This window comes from Sorex araneus, chromosome 5 (assembly GCF_027595985.1).
Source record: "Sorex araneus isolate mSorAra2 chromosome 5, mSorAra2.pri, whole genome shotgun sequence".
Taxonomy (NCBI): Eukaryota; Metazoa; Chordata; class Mammalia; order Eulipotyphla; family Soricidae; genus Sorex; species Sorex araneus.
In genome coordinates, this window is record NC_073306.1 from 193,517,660 (window position 1) to 193,537,273 (window position 19,614).

General features: G+C 38.5%; 1 protein-coding gene across 1 annotated transcript; it reads right to left on the reverse strand.

Annotated features, from left to right (window-relative positions):
- Positions 1-876: 876 nt before the first annotated feature.
- Positions 877-19,223, reverse strand: LOC129405051 (UDP-glucuronosyltransferase 2B31-like). Its single transcript, XM_055140008.1, has 6 exons — positions 18,500-19,223; positions 17,262-17,410; positions 12,583-12,714; positions 10,766-10,853; positions 7,653-7,872; positions 877-1,156 (listed from the first exon to the last, which is right to left on the reverse strand). The coding sequence occupies exons 1-6, from the start codon at positions 19,221-19,223 to the stop codon at positions 877-879; spliced, it is 1,593 nt and encodes a 530-aa protein (XP_054995983.1).
- Positions 19,224-19,614: the final 391 nt, after the last annotated feature.

Below are 19,614 nucleotides of genomic sequence, written 5' to 3' on the forward strand. Positions count from 1 at the left end.
AAGGTACCAGCAGAGGAACCCAGGTGTGTATAATCCCATCAATGGCCAACATCCAGAGACTTAAAAGCAAGCTCCCAGAAGCGTGTGGCCGCCTTGCGGCCGCGCGATACCTTATAACCTACTTTTCCCTCTGGGAGTAACTCGCAAGCTACTGAGAGCTTCCTGCCCACATGGGACAGCCTCGCAAGCTTCCCAAGGTGTATCTATATGTCAAAGCCAGTAACCAGCTGAATCTCACTCCCCAGACCCTGAAAGAGCCTCCAATGCGGCATCATTGGGAAGACCAAAAAGAGAGAGGCTTCTAAAATCTCAGGGATAGGACGAATGTAGAGGTTATAGAGACCACCCAAGAACTTGACGGTCAATGGGATTTCGTGATTCTTGATATATGTGAGACTATAATTTTTGCCTACTGTCTGAACTCCATCAAATATGGTGTGGAAATTATGGAGAATGGCTAGGAAGTGTCTTATAATGTGTTGGGTAGTGGAGGTCAACTGCTGGGGCTGGGTCCCTTGGGGTGAGGAGGGTTCTCACCTGGCCCCCTCTGGGGTGCCCCGAGTGAAAACAGCCTGATACAGAGTCTGGTTTATGAAATAATGAAAATTAATTCTGAAAAGTTAAAACAAATTGAATTATATAAATAACTCAATTCATATTACACGTAAAGTACATTTTATTTTCCTACTTGGAATGACATATTTAGAACTCTAGCTGATACTAAATTATTGATAAACAGATTTTAAAATAAGAAAATAATTCTGAAGAGCAATTTTTGTCAGAGAAGAAACAAATCCAGACCCTTCAGCTTCTTTCTGGGAAAAAACCAGAGGGGTCCTATCTATGAGAGAGAGCAGCTTTGGGCCTCACATGCAACTAGTGCCTCTTTTCCTTCTTCCCTGCTTTAGAAAACAGCCGGCAACAGCACAGGCAGCATTTGGTGATGAGCCACAGGGCAGCTGCCACGCAGGCCAGCAGGAAGCCGATCACGTCCAGAGAGTGGTACTGGAGCAGGGTGAGGCCGTGGGAGGCGGGCCGCAGGTGTTTGGCTCCTTTGTGGCGCATGACGAACTCGATCCAGAAGGCCGCCCTGTCCAGAGGCTTCACTGGCTGATCTCGTTGAATTGCCCTTAGTTTCATGGCATTCTCCTTATACCTAAGGAAGAGCCCCAAAGGGCACATTGAGAGAAGTGAGATTGCTGAAGTGTTCCCTTGAGGGATTTTAAGTGTCACCCCTATAATGAGCTGATGTCATAGGATTATGGATGCAGCAGTGTATTGGGTGGCCTTCACTGGCAGTTTAGTGTTTAACAGGAATTTTTCAACCTACAACAATTTTACAATGAATAAGGAGTATAAAATAAATATTAAAACTCTCTTCGTAGAAGAAATTGTATACACTCTTATTGAAGCTAGATCTGCCACAGAGGAAATAAATTTTTAAGTAATCTTCTCGAAGTATACATTTAGAGGTGAATGATGTCAATATGCATGAGAAGACTCTTCACTAGACCTTATGTATTTACTTTTTTGTCCTTGCACATTTATTATCTGTCCTGGAACCAGTAATTACTTTGTTGTGGCTATTTAGTGAAGAGTGGAACTCACACCCTGTGTGCTTTGTGGTACTCTAGACTTGGTGCTGGGGCATCACTCCAAGTGGTACCCGGGATTCCATCTAGTGCTGGCATTGAACCCAGGGCCTCACCTTCACCCTTGTTCTCCACTTATGCAACACAAGTGCTTCTTTGTTTCTTTGTTCTACAGATTCACACATGAATACTCCAGGTATGAAAGATGAACAAAAGAACAAGTGCGCATGTTCTAATTAAAGGATGATAATCTCAAAGAGAGTTAGAAAGTTACTGGAAGTGACTATAATGCTAAAACTACGAGGTACTGTTAAGCACATCCTTATGTTGAACCTTTTTAATCACTAATATTATAGGACTTGATTGTTCTAATAGCGTTTAACAGCATAGGTTTGCTTGTATTCTCTTGTTGATTCTATAGTACAAACTCAATTGTGCTCTTTGTATATACCATGCTCTTTATTTACTTTTATATTTCATTTTACTTGCATAAAATAGCATATATTTTCCTTTGTGACATGAACACATACTTTTGTGCATCAAAAAGTGTTTTGTGTGTTTGAACCAAAGTTGTTAAATTTTATTCCACACAAGTTTAGGTTTACATTTATTTTTCTTGCCTATATGCCAAATAAAGGGAATTGCAGCATTGATATTCATGTGAGTAAAACTTCATTATTACCGTTGATGATATTTCCTAAACTTGTTATTATGCCCGTTGTCCCCACTTCACTCACTCCTATCCCTAGGTGTCTTTGAAAGTTTCAGTAGCAAGAGAAGCACTGAGGGCCATTTCCTGTTGATGAGCATAGGCAGGTATATTTTAAGAGGGGTGCTGAGTAATTTCCCTCTGAGAAGTGGATGGTAAGCCACACGAGTTTGGGAACTTCTGATTTAAATGTACATATACTTGCAATATATTGAGAAAATTAACTATTGCCCATGTATCAGTTTTTGAAACAAATTAGGTTCTCAACTACTTTATATCATATAGATTACATTCTCTATTTTGCAAAAATTTTAGGACAATTTCATGATTCTGGCAAATCTTATGCTACTGAGAATTCATTAAAGTTTTCTCTTATGACTAATGATTTTACGTTGATTTTATCTTTTGAGCAGTTTTTCTATTGTTACCAGATATAAGTGTATCTTATGAAGTAGATTAGTTGCCATTATGAAATATTTGCATTTATTTTAGTAACTATTCCTGCTGGGCTGGTGCAATAGTACAGTGGGTAGGGCGTTTGCCTTGCACCTGCTGACTCGAGTTGGATTCCTCCTTCCCTCTCAGATAGCCTGGCAATCTACCGAGAATATCCCTCCCGCACAGCAGAGCCTGGCAGGCTACCCGTGGTGTATTCGACATGCCCAAAACAGTAACAAGTCACACAATGGATTAGTTACTGGTGCCCGCTCCAGCAAATTGATGAGCAATGGGATTCCAGTGATTCAGTGATACAATAATTCTTGCCTAAGGCGTTCTAGATTTGTGTAGTGTAACATTGTTCTACAGTGATTCTGAAGTTGATAATTTTCCACTTTAGCTCTACTTTGAAATGCATCTTAAATTGATGGATACTCTACAGAAAGTACAAAACAATATTTTGTATGATTCTTTAAATATGTATGTGCTCATATTTAGACTATGTATTACCAATTGCATATAAGTGTATTTTAAGATTCCACTGTGGCAGTTTTGGAATTTTTATGGAATTTATTCTAGAAAGATTTAATGAAAGTACTTGCCGATTTAAACATACAATACGTTTGTAGTTCTCTTGGTATCGCCAATCTTCTTTATGTTTTTTAGTACTAGTCCTTGTTTCCTTAACATTTTAAATAATTAAAACTTTATTCCAGAAAATAAGTTTTCAAGAATTTTTCTGTTGCAGCAATAATATGAGAATAGAAATACATTTCAAATTGATGGATATTGAATAAAAAAATTACAAATTCACCACATTATATTCCTTTAAGGTTAGAAAAACCTTAGCCTTTATGTTTTCATCCATAAAAGCACATCTGCGTTTATGGATAGAGTATAATTATCAACTTGCTCACAATGGAAAAATTCTTTAAAATCATATATGGACTCTGTAATTACTTCATTGTAAAGATCGAAGATTTTTTGTTTTGTTTTGTTTTTGTTTTTGGATTTTTGGGTCACAATCAGCGATGCTCAGGGATTACCCCTGGCTCTGCACTCAGGAATCACTCCTGGTGGTGCTGGGGGACCATATGGAATGCTGGGAATTGATTCCAGGTTGGCCACGTGCAAGGCAACCACTCTACTCCTGTGCTTTCGCTCCAGCCCCCAGATTCAAATTTTGATGCTCACTATTAAGAACAAATACTGGGTTTGAAGTTTGTAAAAATTTGGAATATGTATTTATTCTGAGGACAGTATATGATGCCTCAATCAAATGAAAAGACGTTTAGTAATATTTAGTAATATCTAGTAAATGATGTAAAAAATTGAATCAGTACTACAACTGGAGACCAATATATGCGTACTTGGATTATGCTAATATAAAGACCTATGAAGAAACACTGTGGTTACGGAGTGGAGAAATCTCAAACTAACCTTTAGAATGTCAGAAACACTCTGGATTTCCGATTGACATTTTGTTGTAAACGTTACCATACATCCAAGGAAAACTGCTCTCAGAAATATGCCCAGAGAAATTAAATCACTTATTGAACAAGAAATAAATGCACGAAAATGTTCATGAAATGGCCTTCCTATATGCAAACAATGAGACAGAGGAAAGGGACATGAAAAAAGCAATCCCATTCAAAATTGTGCCCCAGAAAATCAAATATCTTGGAATCAGCTTAACTAAAGAAGTAAAGGACCTCTACAAAGAAAACTATATAACTCTACTCCATGAAATAAAAGAGGACATGAGGAAATGGAAACATATCCCCTGCTCATGTATAGGGAGAATAAACATTGTCAAAATGGCAATACTCCCAAAAGCATTATACAGATTTAACGCGATCCCTATAGGGATACCCATGGCATTCTTCAAAGAAGCGGAGCAAGCAATCCTGAAATTTATATGGAACAATAAACGCCCACGGATAGCTAAAACAATTCTTGGGAAAAAGATGATGGGAGGCATCACCCTCCCCAACCTTAAACTCTACTACAAAGCGGTAACAATTAAAACAGCATGGGACTGGAACAAAGGCAGAGCTGCAGACCAATGGAACAGGGTGGAATATCCCCACACACAACCTCAAATGTATGATCATCTAATCTTTGATAAAGGAGCAAGAGATGTGAAGTGGAGCAAGGAAAGTCTCTTTAACAAATGGTGCTGGCACAACTGGACAATCACATGCAAAAAAATGGGCTTAGAACTCGACCTGACACCATGCACAAAAGTCAGATCAAAATGGATTAAAGACCTCAACATCAGACCACAAACTATAAGGTACATTGAAGACAAGGTCGGCAAAACTCTCCACGATATTGAAGATAAAGGTATCTTCAAAGATGACACGGAACTAAGCAATCTAGTAGAAACAGAGATCAACAAATGGGACTACATTAAACTAAAAAGCTTCTGCACCGCAAAAGATATAGTGACCAGAATACAAAGACTATCTACAGAATGGGAAAGGATATTTATATAATACCCATCAGATAAGGGGTTGATATCAAGGTATATAAAGCACTGGTTGAACTCTACAAGAAGAAAACATCCAACCCCATCAAAAAATGGGGCGAAGAAATGAACAGAAACTTTACCAAGGAAGAGATACGAATGGCCAAAAGGCACATGAAAAAGTGCTCTACATCACTAGTCGTCAGAGAGATGCAGATCAAAACAACCATGAGATACCACCTCACACCACAGAGACTAGCACACATCCAATAGAACAAAAGCAACCGCTGTTGGAGAGGATGTGGGGAGAAAGGGACCCTTCTACACTGCTGGTGGGAATGCCGGCTAGTTCAGCCCATTTGGAAAACAGTATGGACGATTCTCAAAAAACTAGAGGTTGAGCTCCCATTTGACCCAGCAATACCACTGCTGGGAATATATCCCAGAAAAGCCAAAAAGTATAGTCGAAGTGACATATGCACTTATATGTTCACCGCAGCACTGTTTACAATAGGCAGAATCTGGAAAAAACCCGAGTGCCCTAGAACAGATGACTGGTTGAAGAAACTCTGGTACATCTATACAATGGAATACTATGCAGCTGTTAGAAAAAATGAGGTCATGACGTTTGCATATAAGTGGATCAACATGGAAAGTATCATGCTAAGTGAAATGAGTCAGAAAGAGAGAGACAGACATAGAAAGATTGCACTCATCTGTGGAATATAGAATAATAGACTATAAGACTAACGCCCAATAATAGTAGAAATAAGTACCAGGAGATTGTTTCCATGGCTTGGAGGCTGGTCTCTCATTCTGGGTAACTCAGGGAAGGGACCACCAAGTAAAATGTGGTTGGAGGTCATGTGGGGGAAGGGTGAGGCGGGCGGAATACAGACTAGAGACTGAACACAATGGCCACTCAACACCTCTATTGCAAACCACAACACCTAATCAGAGAGAGAGAACAAAAGGGAATTCCCTGCCATAGTGGCAGGGTGGGGTGGGGGGAGACGGGACTGGGGAGGGGGGGAGGGATGTTGGGTTTACGGGTGGTGGAGAATGGGCACTGGTGAAGGGATGGGTTATTGAACTTTGTATGGGGGAAGCATGAGCACAAAGATGTATGGATCTGTAACTGTACCCTCACGATGACTCTCTAATTAAAAATAATCTAATAAAAAAAAAAGAAAATGTTCATGAAAGTCATAGTGGAAGAAAAGAAAAGTTTGTGTACGATTAATGGATAAGTTATATGAGATAGCCAAGCCAAAAGCTACTTTTCAGCTGTACAAAATTATCACATGAATGAAGCAATAAGTAACAAGTAGCAAGTAGCACTGTTGTCCCATTGTTCATCAAATTGCTCGAGCGGGCACCAGTAACATCTCCATTGTGATAATTGTTACTGTTTTTTTTGCATATTGAATAAACCACGAAGAGCTTGTCAGGCTCTATTATGCGGGCGAGATACTCTCGGTAGCTTGCCGGACTCTCAGAGAGGGATGGAGGAATCAAACCAGTGTTGGCCGCATGCAAGGCAAACGCCCCACCTGCTGTGCTATCACTCCAGAATGAAGCAATAAAGTATATTATGTTACATGAAGAAAGCTACGTGTATGACTATATATGTGACATGATTTCATTCTTATGAAATGTTCATATTTGAATAACTGATAAACATAGACTATAGATTGATGTTTGATTAGAGTGGGATAGTGCTAAGTATCCTACAGTGTGTGTAAAATATTCTTTGTGTGTTTGTTTTGTTCATTTTTCAGACAGCCCGGAGTGCTCAGGGCTTACTCCTACTCTGAGCTTGGAAATGAATTGCTCTTGCCAACGCTCAGGGAACCATGTATGGGATTCTGGAGATTAGAACCAAGTCAGCTGTGTGCAAACAAGACTCCTACTCACCACGATTTCTTGCCGACCCCAAGTTTGGGAGAATTTTTTAATGTCTTACATTTTAATATTATAAGGTTTTCAAAACCCTTTAACATGCTGCAGTTATTTAAAATATATACTTTAGGTAAATGTTATCAAGTAACTCTCTGTATTAGGAAAACACTATTATGTAAGCAAACCATTAGATGTTATTTATTATGATGGACCGTATATACATTTCAGAATTTGACTCTGACTAGAAGTAGTTATGGAAATTTAAGCTCTTCATTCTCAACTTCTGAGATTTCTATGGCACTAGGAATATTTTTCAATTTCTTATAAATCTTTACATGGCTTAAGCTGCAAGCTTTATGGTAATCTGTTGCATTATAACTTAATGGGTGAAAACTACTATTAAGTAAATGGTTGATATATTAATGAGATGGACTTAATCATCTTATTCATTGCACATCTAATCGTCTAAATGGCATCAAAATATACATTGACCAAAGTCCCTATGCATCGATAATATTTGTTAAAATATTGTGATACTCACGAAGGATCATTGATGACTGTCTTCAATGCATTGAGCAAATCTGAGCTTGACATTGTTTCAAAGTCCACCCTGACAGCTGCTCCCTTGGCCTGCATATGAGCGATGTTATCGGGCTGATCCGCAAACAGGGGAATGCCCACCATAGGCACCCCGTGGTAAATTGCCTCATAGATACCGTTGGTCCCACCATGAGTGATGAAAGCTTTGGTTTTGGGATGACCTAAAATCGAGTAAATTTTAGGAAACTGATTTACTAAACTGAAGTGGCAAATTAAGGAACTGATATAATCATTATACTCTAGAAAACATAGTCTAATGAAAATAAATGTTTTTGGATCTCAGAACCAGTATACTTTAGTTCTTCTAGAGAAATAGGCAAAGAACACTGAGTATTTTGTATCAGAAATGAAAACAAATTTTCCTGATGAACTAATTAAGAGAAAACATTTTCTGTAACTGAAAACACCTAGAAATGATGATGACAGGAGAGTAAATTTAACTTCAGAGTAATAAAACAATGGAAAGAATGATGAGGTGAATTTCATGGTGAAGTTAATGCAGTCATGTCATCGTGATTTTCAGAAATGCACTAGGGAGACTTCTATATTGTAATATTCTATTCTATATTGTAATTATCATAATTATTGTATTTATTGTAATAATTTTAAAGCCTGTATTAGTGTTACTGGACCAGAACGATAGCACAGCGGGTAGGGCATTTGCCTTGTATATGGCCGACCCCGGTTTAATTCCTCTGTTCATCTTGGAGAGCTCGACAAGCTACCGAGTATCCTCCCTGCATGTGAAAGCCTGGCAAGCTACCCGTGGAATATTTGATATGCCAAAACAGTAACAACAAGTCTCACAACCGCGATGTTACTGGTGCCTGCTCAAGCAAATCGATGAATAAACGGATTACAGTGCTACAGTTACAGTGCATTTTATATTGTAATATTTATAGTGTAATATCCACCCCATTCTGCCTCTGTGGCAGGGTATTCCCTTTTGCTCCCTCTATCCTTTTCGGTTTTGTGGTTAGCAATGGAGGTATTGAGTGGCCATCATGTTCGGTATATAGTCTACTTTCAGCCAGCATGACGCATCCCGAGTGGGGCCTCCTAGCACCCTTTACTTGGTGGCCCCATCTCTAACTCAACTGCCTTTTGCCCCAGCATGTGTGGCCAGCTTCTAAGCTGTGGAGTAATCCTCATGGTGTACTTATCTCTGCTTTCTTTGATGTTAGTCTCCCATTTTATTACTTTATATTCCGCAAATGAATGCAATCTTTCTATGTCTGTCCTTCTCTTTCTGACTCATTTCACTTAACATGATACTTTCCATGTTGATCCACCTATAAGCAAATTTCATGACTTCATCTTTTCTAACAGCGGCATAGTATTCCATTGTGTAGATGTACCAAAGTTCTTTACCCAGTCATCTGTTCTCTGGCACTTGTTTTTTTCCCCAGATTTTGGCTATGTAACCTCATTTCTGCAAGTTTGAGTGACTTTTTAGCCAGATAAACTATTCTTGGTGAGGCCATCATTTCATTGAGTTTTTTCACTATATCCCACGATTGTCTTCGTGCTGGAGAGTTTCCTCTGATAGGTCTGCAGTAAGTCTAAGGGGTGCTCCTTTGTATGTGATTTCCTTCTTTCACGTTACTGTTTGCAATATTGTGTCTCTATCTGTGGCATCCATCATGCTGGGTGTGCAATGTCTTTTTATTAGGGTCTTTTTATTAGAGTCTTTTTATTAGGGTCTCTTTTAGCTGACACTCTTAGTGCTCATTGGATCTGGATACCTGAATTTTTCAGCTCTGGGAGCTTTTCAGCCATGATATTTTTAACTCTGGCTTTTACATTGGGATTATCTCCCTTTCTTTCTAGTACTCCGATGATTCTAGTGTTGTTCTTGAAATCATCCCTTAAGTCTATGATTCACTAAGAGCTATTTTGAGGTCTTTCCCCATTGCTTCTTGTTGCCTGTAAGCTTCCGTCAAGCTCACTGATTCTGTATTCGGCTGTAGCTATTCTATTATTGAGGGCGCCCACTGAGTTTTTAATTTCATCTCCAGAGTCCTTTATTCGTGACAGTTCGTTTTGTACCTTTTTTTTCTACTCTAATTTTTTCTTGTATTTTCCTGACTGTGCCATTGTTTCTGTCATGTTCTTTTTTAATTTACTGACTGTCTATTGAAACATTTCTTTGAGTTCACTGAACATTTTCAACATTACATCTCTGAGTTCTTTATTGGAAGAGATTGTATTTGTGGGTAATGCTTATTAAGGCATCTGGACCCTTTTCATGATCTCCTCGTGGTAGGGATTTTTGCCGTTTCTTCATGCTTTTGTAGTAGTAGGGTGGTGGGACCTTCCAGTTCACTATCAGTCTTCCGCTCTAGTTGTGAGAAAGAGTACTGGATGAGCTTGGTCGATGGTGGCCACCTTTTCCTCCTTCTAGAGTTTCACCTTCCTCTCAGGGTACCTCAGTGGCTTATGTGAGGTCTCTAGTAAAGCTTGGAGGATGTGTTCTTTCATATTAGACTTGTAGAGTTTTTTGTGATGCCAGTACTATGGTGTGTAGGAATAGGCTACTGGACTATTGGCCTAATGTGTTTGAGATGGCCAGGATATTCTCCAGAGAATTAGGTGATGGAGATCAAGAGGTGAGTCCAGAGTGCCAGGAAAGGGGAAAATAACAGGGCCACAAAAAAGACCATGCCCACTTCTGCAGAGGCCACGTCCCCTACTGCAGGTAGGTGGGGTGCTGGCTGTAGGGGGTCACACACTTGGGACGGGTAGCAAAGACAAAGCCCTGGAGAACAGTGGCATTGCCCATGGGCTCAGGAAGCAGAGGTGGGGAGGGCTCTGGGTTTGAAGGCTTGGGTGCAGGGAGGGGAGCTGGGGTCCTTGACCAACCTGGGATGGGAAGCAAAGATATGGTCATGGAGAATGGTGCACACCTGTGCGTGGGGCAGCAGCCCGAGAAATGGTAGCTACATTTTATCGATTGAATTTTGTTGCTAGGCTTGGTAATTTTCATTTCTTGTGAATGGATGTCACTTGAGTAGGATGTAATCTCATTTCAGTGTGCGTGTTCCAGAATCTTACCAAGAAGGTCGTTCTGGGGGATCCATTTGTACAACTGAGTATTGGCCCCTAAAGTTTCAGGCTTCTTGCCCTCAAACCTCCAGAGAACCTATAAACATTAAGAAAAACATGTCAATCTACTAGTTAAACTTTAAATGTTTTATTTGCATGTTTCATTGTTAAGACCACAAAAGATGATTTAGTTACATTTACAATTCTTCTACAGAGGTATGTCAATAGACAAAGAAGCATTTAGAGTAAATGCTGCTAGGACACTATTATAATAGAAATACAGGCACAGTACTTACTTTATATTCCAAAAAATATAAGTATCATATGTTTTACATTGACACAATAAGCAATGTGATTAAAATAATCAACAATGCATTTATAAAATTTCAGACTTCCAAAATTTAATGAGGTAGTATAAAATTATTAAGGTACATATATATTTCTTTACAACTATTATAACTGACCATTCATTATTATTTGATTTTTAAATTAATTTTTCAGATAAAATATTTTACTTATATCCAAGTGTCAGATCTGTTTTATTTTATTATCAACATAAAATCAATTGCTAGTTAGAATTAACAATATTTTTATCAATGATATATTATAAACATGCATATATAAATTTTAGAAACTATATTAGCTATCGGTTCTCCTCTAATATCAGACCCATAAAAATATTCAGGAAGTAATTTTTTATATATGCACACTGATACATTACAATTTTTAGAGTTGACAATTGTTGACATATTGAGGAGTATTGGCTCCGAAAATGTGGAGTGGATAGTGAAAAAAATGAAAGATTGTGAGAATTGTTTTCCACTGGCCGGTAGCACCACTGCAATGCAGCAAAAATGTTCACTGTGTGTTTCTGTCATATGTACAGAAACTTTCTCTGTAATGAGTACGAAATATTCGGATGTGGGCGTTACCTAGTAATCCTCACTATTGAAATTAGAATGTAGAAATTGTCCATCTCTACTTTCTCTCATATGTTCACTCCAGATCCTCAGCAATAAAATGAACAGAGAGATTAAAAAGAACTATATAAGTGAATATATAGTGATTCTTAGCCAGATATTGTAGGTGCATTCTATCTGATTCTATCTGACAGAAATTAAGTTATTAGGAATTTTGATAATCTAGAGTGTATCATAATTTTCTCACACAAGCCTCATTTCCTGTTGGCTTCTTATTGTATTCACACTTCCTTTCTCTGGTTCAAAACCATTGTGAGTGTTTTTGGAGTTTGGAGGGAGTTTGCTAATCCAGATAGTACTTTGAACTGCATACTGAAAAGAAATTGAATAGCTTCATTTCAAAATCATAGAGAAGGAGTTTATGTTACCATACAGGCACATATTACAGGAGGCCATTTTGCTTTATAGATTCCTGACTAAAGTTACCATTCAATTATTTTCTGATAATATTTTCAGTGTTTACTCATATTTATATACTGTGCAAGAGTACCAATTCTACCCAGTACAAATGACAGGGTAGAATTTGGTCTTTATGTATCTACACAAATTACTAATGTAATAATGATCATATTGTTTCCCTTAAGTATATTTTATTCTCTCTGGATGTTACTGCATTTTTACTGGTCTTCAGCAGTACCCTTTGTTTTACTTTAGCAACTGACATATGAATTTTGTATTGAATTAATTGGATAAGACAGACGTTATCATTTATATTTACAGTTGTATGTATGTATCTACAATCCCAATTCTAGGCCATATAAATTTATGAAACTTTTGTAAAACAGAAATTTGCAAACAATTACAAACTTAACAGACACATCATTAACACTTTTTCTTGATTCTAACCTTTTGTGGAATCTGGGCGAGGGCTGATGCAATCACATTGGCTCTCTCTTCAGGCATGTCACTGACCATTGACCCCAGAGTAAACACCACAATGCCATTTTCTCCAGAGCTCTGGACAAACTCTTCCATTTCCTAGGAAGAAAGAATTTTCTCCTTCATGGGTAGCAAGACCATGTCATACATTATTGGGCCAGAGTGGTGGCTCAGGGATAGAGCTCTTGGAATGAGGGTGTGAGCCTCTTTGTTCAAACCCGGCAACACACACACACACACACACACACACACGATATTTAAAGGTGTTCTACAGAAAAGTGCACAAATAAAACATTTTAATGTTTTTATTAGAGCAAAAGATATATTTAAAATTATTGCTAAATGCACACGTGATTAACATTGTAGACATTTTCTTTCTGATTGATTTAGCATAATTACAGCACTGCATTTATGCTTTTAAGCATACAAGGTTGCTGCCCTTCCTCTTTTGTCAAAGTGCCTGAGAACTTCTACCACTTCCCCAGTGCCACATTAAGTTTGTTCCTCCATTCTCATTCACCACACGACAATCTCACTTATGTTGACAATTTTCAAGGTTTTGTTGTCATCACACACTTTCCTGAAAATGAGTATCACGAATAAAGCAGCCGTGAATATAGGCGTGCATATATATATATTTTTAATGAATGAGCTTTTGTTGTTAGGTATGGGCACAGGAACAAAAATCACTGAGTCAAAGAGAGTTAAAGTTTCCCCTTGGCAGGGCATGTTCTCTCAAGTGATGCTGAGGAGACCAGGATCTCTTCAGAATGATCTTTGGCCAATGTGGCCAACTGTTCAATGCAAGGGCGTCTGGAAGTGCTCTGCAGTGTGAAGAGTACATGAACCGCCCCAGCTGTGCTCATAAGGACTTCAGGGAATCAGCAGGAGATGCTCAGGATCCTGGAGGGCTGCCCCCAGAGATGTTTCAGAATTAAGTGTTGTTGGTGATTGACCCAGGGTCCGTGCGTGCATGCAAAGCATTCACCTCTGCCTCTGTGCTGCATCATCTGCCCCTTCTGTTTTAATATTTAAAGACGTATGTAAACCGTTTTCATTAAGCAGGAATCACATAACATTTCTGGTGATAGGGAAGGCTCTAAATATATTCCGTCTAGGGGTGCTAACTATATTCCCCTTTATTGTGTAAATAATATGTAGAACTTTATTTTATTTTTTTAAATTAAATGGATTTTTCTAAAATCTGTAAAACACAGAGCAATACTTTCATTTCACTCTTCCTATTCCCTGGCCCTCCAGCTCAAATGAGAGGAAGAGATTTTAGGGGTATAAAGAGGTTTGGAGTTATTGATTGTAGAAATCCTGGTGAACTGCTTAAACCTTTTTTCTATATTTCATTCCAATGAAATTATTTACAGTAAGTAGCTGAACACAGCTCACCTATTCAAGAAAAATAGGTGAGCTGTCTTTGAAGTATGAGAAAAGTATTAAGTTTCTGCTGTGTCTGGCAAAAAAGCAGATCAGCCTCTGCCAAAGATCATCTGACTGCCGTCACTGTCACTGTCATTGTCATCCCATTGCTCATCTATTTGCTCGAGGGGGCACCAGTAACGTCTCCATTTTGAGACTTGTTACTGCTCTTGGCATATTGAGCACGCCATGGGGAGCTTGCCAGGCTCTGCTGTGTGGGCCTGATCCTCTGAGTAGCTTTCGGGGCTCTCTGAGAGGGGTGGTGGAATCAAACACAGGTCAGCCGAGTGTAAGCCGAATGCCCTAGCACTGTTCTATTGCTCCAGTCCTTCATCTGACTAATAGCAAGTAAGTCCCAGTGTTAAGCACAAAACATTTCCTACATTTCTCCTCCCTGAAGGATTCAGTAAAGGGCTCCTGTAGGGTAAAGGGGTTTTCTCTTTTCCACCTTGCCACAGGAAGTTTATTGGGTTACTCCCATCACAGTGCTCCCATTCCTCTGTATTTATTTGTAACTTCTTTCCTTGTGCTCTGTTAACTTGTAAATATTGTTTTTCTGTTCTCCTTAAGTCCTTTGCATAATTAATACAGAGCAATGTCCTTTTTGTATGGACACAAGAAAACAGTAAATGCTATGCGTTTGTAACTTGGGTGTTAATGAACTCACAGTGATATTTACCTCCCAGGCATCTGTTCTCTCGACCTTAACCTCAGTTGTCCTTACTTCCTAGCACCCTAGAGCAGATCCCGATGCGGTATTGGATGGATCCAAGGAAGCAGTGAGCTATGTGTTATCCTGGCACTGAAATGGGCTCGCCAAAGTGCCATGATGCTTAACTATAAGTTAAGAGCTTGGTCATGGACAGATGGTATCATGATCCAAAAAGCAATAACTAGATTCGGACCCTGCTAAGGTTAGGAAAGATTAATCTGGCCTGAGCACTGTAGTCTGAGTCTATGCAAAGATGTTCCCAGGAAAGCCACCCTACAAGCATCAATATATCTCTTACTGTGTCCATACAAAATTAAAGAATATGAAGAAGTAGAATTAAGATGTTAATTAAGATGTTAATTCAGTTATTGGACTGAGGAAAGGAGAAAAACACCTTAATGGTGTTTTGGCAGTGAGCAAAGGAAGGGCTTTCTTATGTTGATTTTGCTGTTGGACTGGGCATAGCATCTAGCTCCAGTGTGAGGGAGTCAGAGAGACAAGAGAGTTGGAGGGACGAGAGAGCAAGATGCAGTGTGGAGAGATGAGTGGGAGTAGACGGGAATGAGGCACAATGTGAGACTAGAACAGGGGACTCAGAGAGACTGGAACTGGCGCATGATTAGAGATTGAATAAACGACAACTTATCAACAACCAGGTTGCCCCTGGTTGTTTCCTCCTCCATCTGCCCAATGGCCTGGGCCACCCTGGATGGGGGAGGAGCAAGGGACCACCCCCAACCTGGGCGGCAAGGGGGAGAGCTGTCAGGGCCTTTCCTGGCCACCTGGGGATTATACAGGTTCCCATTAAAATGTGTCCTCACATAGTTTCAGAGTTTGTGATTCTCTCTGTGTGCAAGTTTTGTAGTGCATTCAATTTTTATCAGACTGAAGCTCTAATTTCCTCTTACTGCTGCTGGATTTCTCTGCAACCATCGCCACCTAGTGGAAACGGAATACTCGTGCTCAAACCCCCCTCAGCCTGCTAACCTTGAAACACAGCTTCAGGAAGCTGCCTGTAAGCTCTCTAAGCACAGGAGTTGTGTGTGACTTCATCAAGACTGCTTGTGATTGGAGTCAGGGTCCTTGTCCAGACTCCACTGTGTTGGGTGAGACTTGGACCCTAGTTCGAGCTAGTAATAAAGTTCCTTTGCTTTTGCATTATCGTGTGTGAACTTAGTCTCTCCACAAAAGGGGATCTGGAATTCGGACCTAATTCTTTCACCCCTGTATGTTTATGCCAGTGAATTCTCGGTCATTTTCAAGACCAGATATATTCTCTTGTTGGCAAATGGCCAGCCCGACTTGCTTCTGCATGTTTGGCGTGGGCTTTTGAACCAATGCCAACCCCAACCAGTGGTGATCAGGGGTTTCATTCAGAGATTTCTGTTGGCTCTTTATTCAGAGCTATTCCAGACATTTCTCAGAAGATGATAATCAAATGTGGTCCAAGAGTTTGAAGCTAGACAAACAACTCATGCCTATCCTTGCTGTCTGCTCCCCCAAGTGTTTTGTGCTTGTGCCTGAATGCATGCACCATCTAGAGACCCTTATCTCTTCAAGGTCCAAAATACACCATCTCTGGGTTCACAAAGAAGCAAACTAACAAATCAATGAGGCATGTGTTAGATAATTAAAAGAGAGAAACTTTCATGCAATATTTGACTCAAACCATCAGGAATATGCTTTAAGGCTAATAGAATTTTATATATTAACTCTTTTTTAAGGAAATAGTATTTTGAAGACTATCTTTAGTTTGATGTTGCTGTCAATATGATATAGACCATGTCTTAAAATATTATAAAATAATTTGGTAATGGATACTGATTTTAAATTATATCTTAAAGGAATAGTTTTAGGTCCGGAATGATAGTGCTGTGGGGAAACCATTTGCCTTGCATGTGGCTGACCCAGGTTCGATCCCCAGTATCCCATATGGTCCCCTGAGCACCACCAGGAGTAATTCCTGAGTGCAGAGCTGGGATTAACTCTTGAGCTTCACTGGTGTGACCCCAAAAGCCAGGAAATAAAAGGAATGATTTCACTTTAGACCATTTAGATTTTTTTCTTTCCATCAGGAATCATCTCATACTATGTGGTCACAAATTTATCTTCTTGCCATTATTATGTGATGAGCAGTTTTTGAACATAGAGAAATTATTAAACTTGTATATTATAGCACAATGAAAAGTCTTTATACATATTTATATATATGTATTCATATATATTGTGTACTTTACCCCATGTATTCTTTTATATCCCATATAATGCTAAAAGGCATGTTCTAGAAACATTGGTATGAGATTACTAAGGACTTGGTGAATGACTGAAAATAGTCACCCAAATGGTTATAGGTAGCGTCAAATTCAGTTTTTTTTAAAAAATATTAAAGAGAAAAGCAAAGTTTGCTTTGTGTTTCAATTAATTTAAGAATTTTTTTAAAAATAAGCTCTCCTGCTAGCTTGATTTCTAATGATGAAATTCAAAGTAAACAGGACCAGGTTACCTTAGGCAAGGGCATGGCAGGTTTGCAGTGAAGTCCTCCAACAAACTCAAAATTTGGTAAGATTGGGTGAGGAAACTGAAAATCCCAATATGTTCTAATGAGCCAGAAATCAGCTTTCCCCATTAATTCGTATATCTTCACGGGTCTTCCTGAAAGATAACAAAACAAAGCAAAGTAATTCATAAATGTGTAGGTAATAAAAATAAGGAATGAATAGTCCAAGAAATTTTCTGCCATGGTTATATAATGGAGTCAAAGGTACAACATTACCTGTGGTTTGATAATGCAAATTTTCTTTTTTATCTTGTCATCTACCATCAAATGTATACTTGTGATGCAACAAAAAAGTATGTATATAACTTACGTGTTCTAAGCATGTGTTTTACACATCTTTAGATAGGATAAAACAGAAAAAAAAGATATTTCAAAAGACTCTCAATAAATCTCCTTTTAAAAATGTTTATGAGTCAAGACCAGAGATATATAGCAGGTAAGGCACTTGTTTTGAACACACACAATCAATTCTATCCCTGCAATCCCATATATTTTAACCCCTTGAAAATCTCATGGAAAAATCCCTGGACCCATGCTCAGGAATAAACCCTAGACACTGATGTTTGTGAACTCAAGTCAAATAAATAAAATGTGCTGCTTATGGGACTTGAAAGAGTATGCCCTGAAATTGTGAGCTAACAAAGAACAAGACTTAATGGGTCATGCGGTCTTTAGGAGTTGATTATCTTTATCCTTCTCAAGATTGAGAGTCCTCTAAGTTATATGAGGAGTTTTAACCCAGATTCAGGAATGAGAATGTGGTTCTATCCAAGAATGCACTCTTCAATTTACTTAACGTTTGTTTCAAAATAAAATAGTTTTATTGCTGAAATGAGTTTTAAATTTTGCTGAAGCCTATATGTCTTTACTCAGTATGTTCTAAATTGAAAAGCCTACTGCAAACAAATGATAAGAATGGACATTTAAATACATTGACAGTTATAGGTTTTAAAGTTATTTTGTATGTTTATCTAGAAAGTTCTATAGTAACTCTAGATCATAGAGGTCTAAAATTTATCTTAAGCTCTAAGTCTTTCTAAAATAATAGTGAGAATGACAGACATTTTATGACATGCAATTAGTTTGTAAAAATCTGAATTTTTAAGAGCTTACAGTGATAAAAGTCATTTTCCCGTGTATTATGATATGTAAGACATCTTATAAGCAAGGGAAAACTGACTTACCTAGTACTTCACTATAAAACTGATCCCATTTCTTCTCATTTAATGTCTGGCTCCAAAAGTCAAAATATAGCACATACATCATATTTTTCACTCTCTCCATGAATGTCATCCGGTCACTTAATTCTGAAAAAGTAGCAGGCACATAGGAAGGTGGGAGTGGCAGTCCTCCGGCATACTTTTCAAATGTTGAGCCCATAGTGATGCGGAGACTGTACACTAAAGGAATTTTGAATATTTCTGCTAGAAGTTCCCCACAAGGTCCAACGGCATCTGCAAGAACGACATCAAATCTTGATTCCTGTAGCTTTTTCATTAGTTTCTTGTTGAAAACTGCATCTTTACAAAGCTTTTCAACTACATTCATATATTCCAAAATCACATCTTGCATTTTTGAATAATATGCGAAAAATGATTGTTTTGGCATATCATATGTCCATGAATTAATGAATTTCTTGAAAATACCCTCAAAATCATCCTTAGAGAAAGATGTTGGGTAAATCTCAAACTTCATAGTGGATGTTTTGTTGGGATCTACAAGAATGGAAGCTGAAGATGTCAGAACAACCACCTCATGACCTCTCTGGACGAGTTCTTCGAGGATCGTCTTTATGTTGATCCAGTGGCTGTATTCCGTGGGCCACACCAGCACTTTTCCACAACTCCCACAACCAATGTAACAACCCAGCTCTAGCAGGAGAAGAGTTGATATCCATTTCATAGACATTATGGCAGAAAGTGAGGCTTTTTTGAAAATGACTTTTTCGGGTCACTTTGCTTATATTCTTCTTGTCCAAAGAATAAATCAATAAGAAAGTTGAAGTATAACTTATTTCCAAAGAAATTACAAGATGCACATAATTTTCTCAATCAGCACATTTCAAGTGAATAGAAAATTCAAAGTCTAGATGACCTGGTTTGTGAGTAAATGTATTCAATATCTCGGAAGATTATAAAGAAATGAAGAAATAAAGAAATGACCTAGTTTGCAATGTACCACCATTACATATTTTTGTGAGACTGTTAATGGTAGTGGTAGTGAGATGACACTGTACCATTTCAAGACACACTAATTTGTGCTGAAAGTAGACTAGAGATTGAACACAATGGCCACTCAA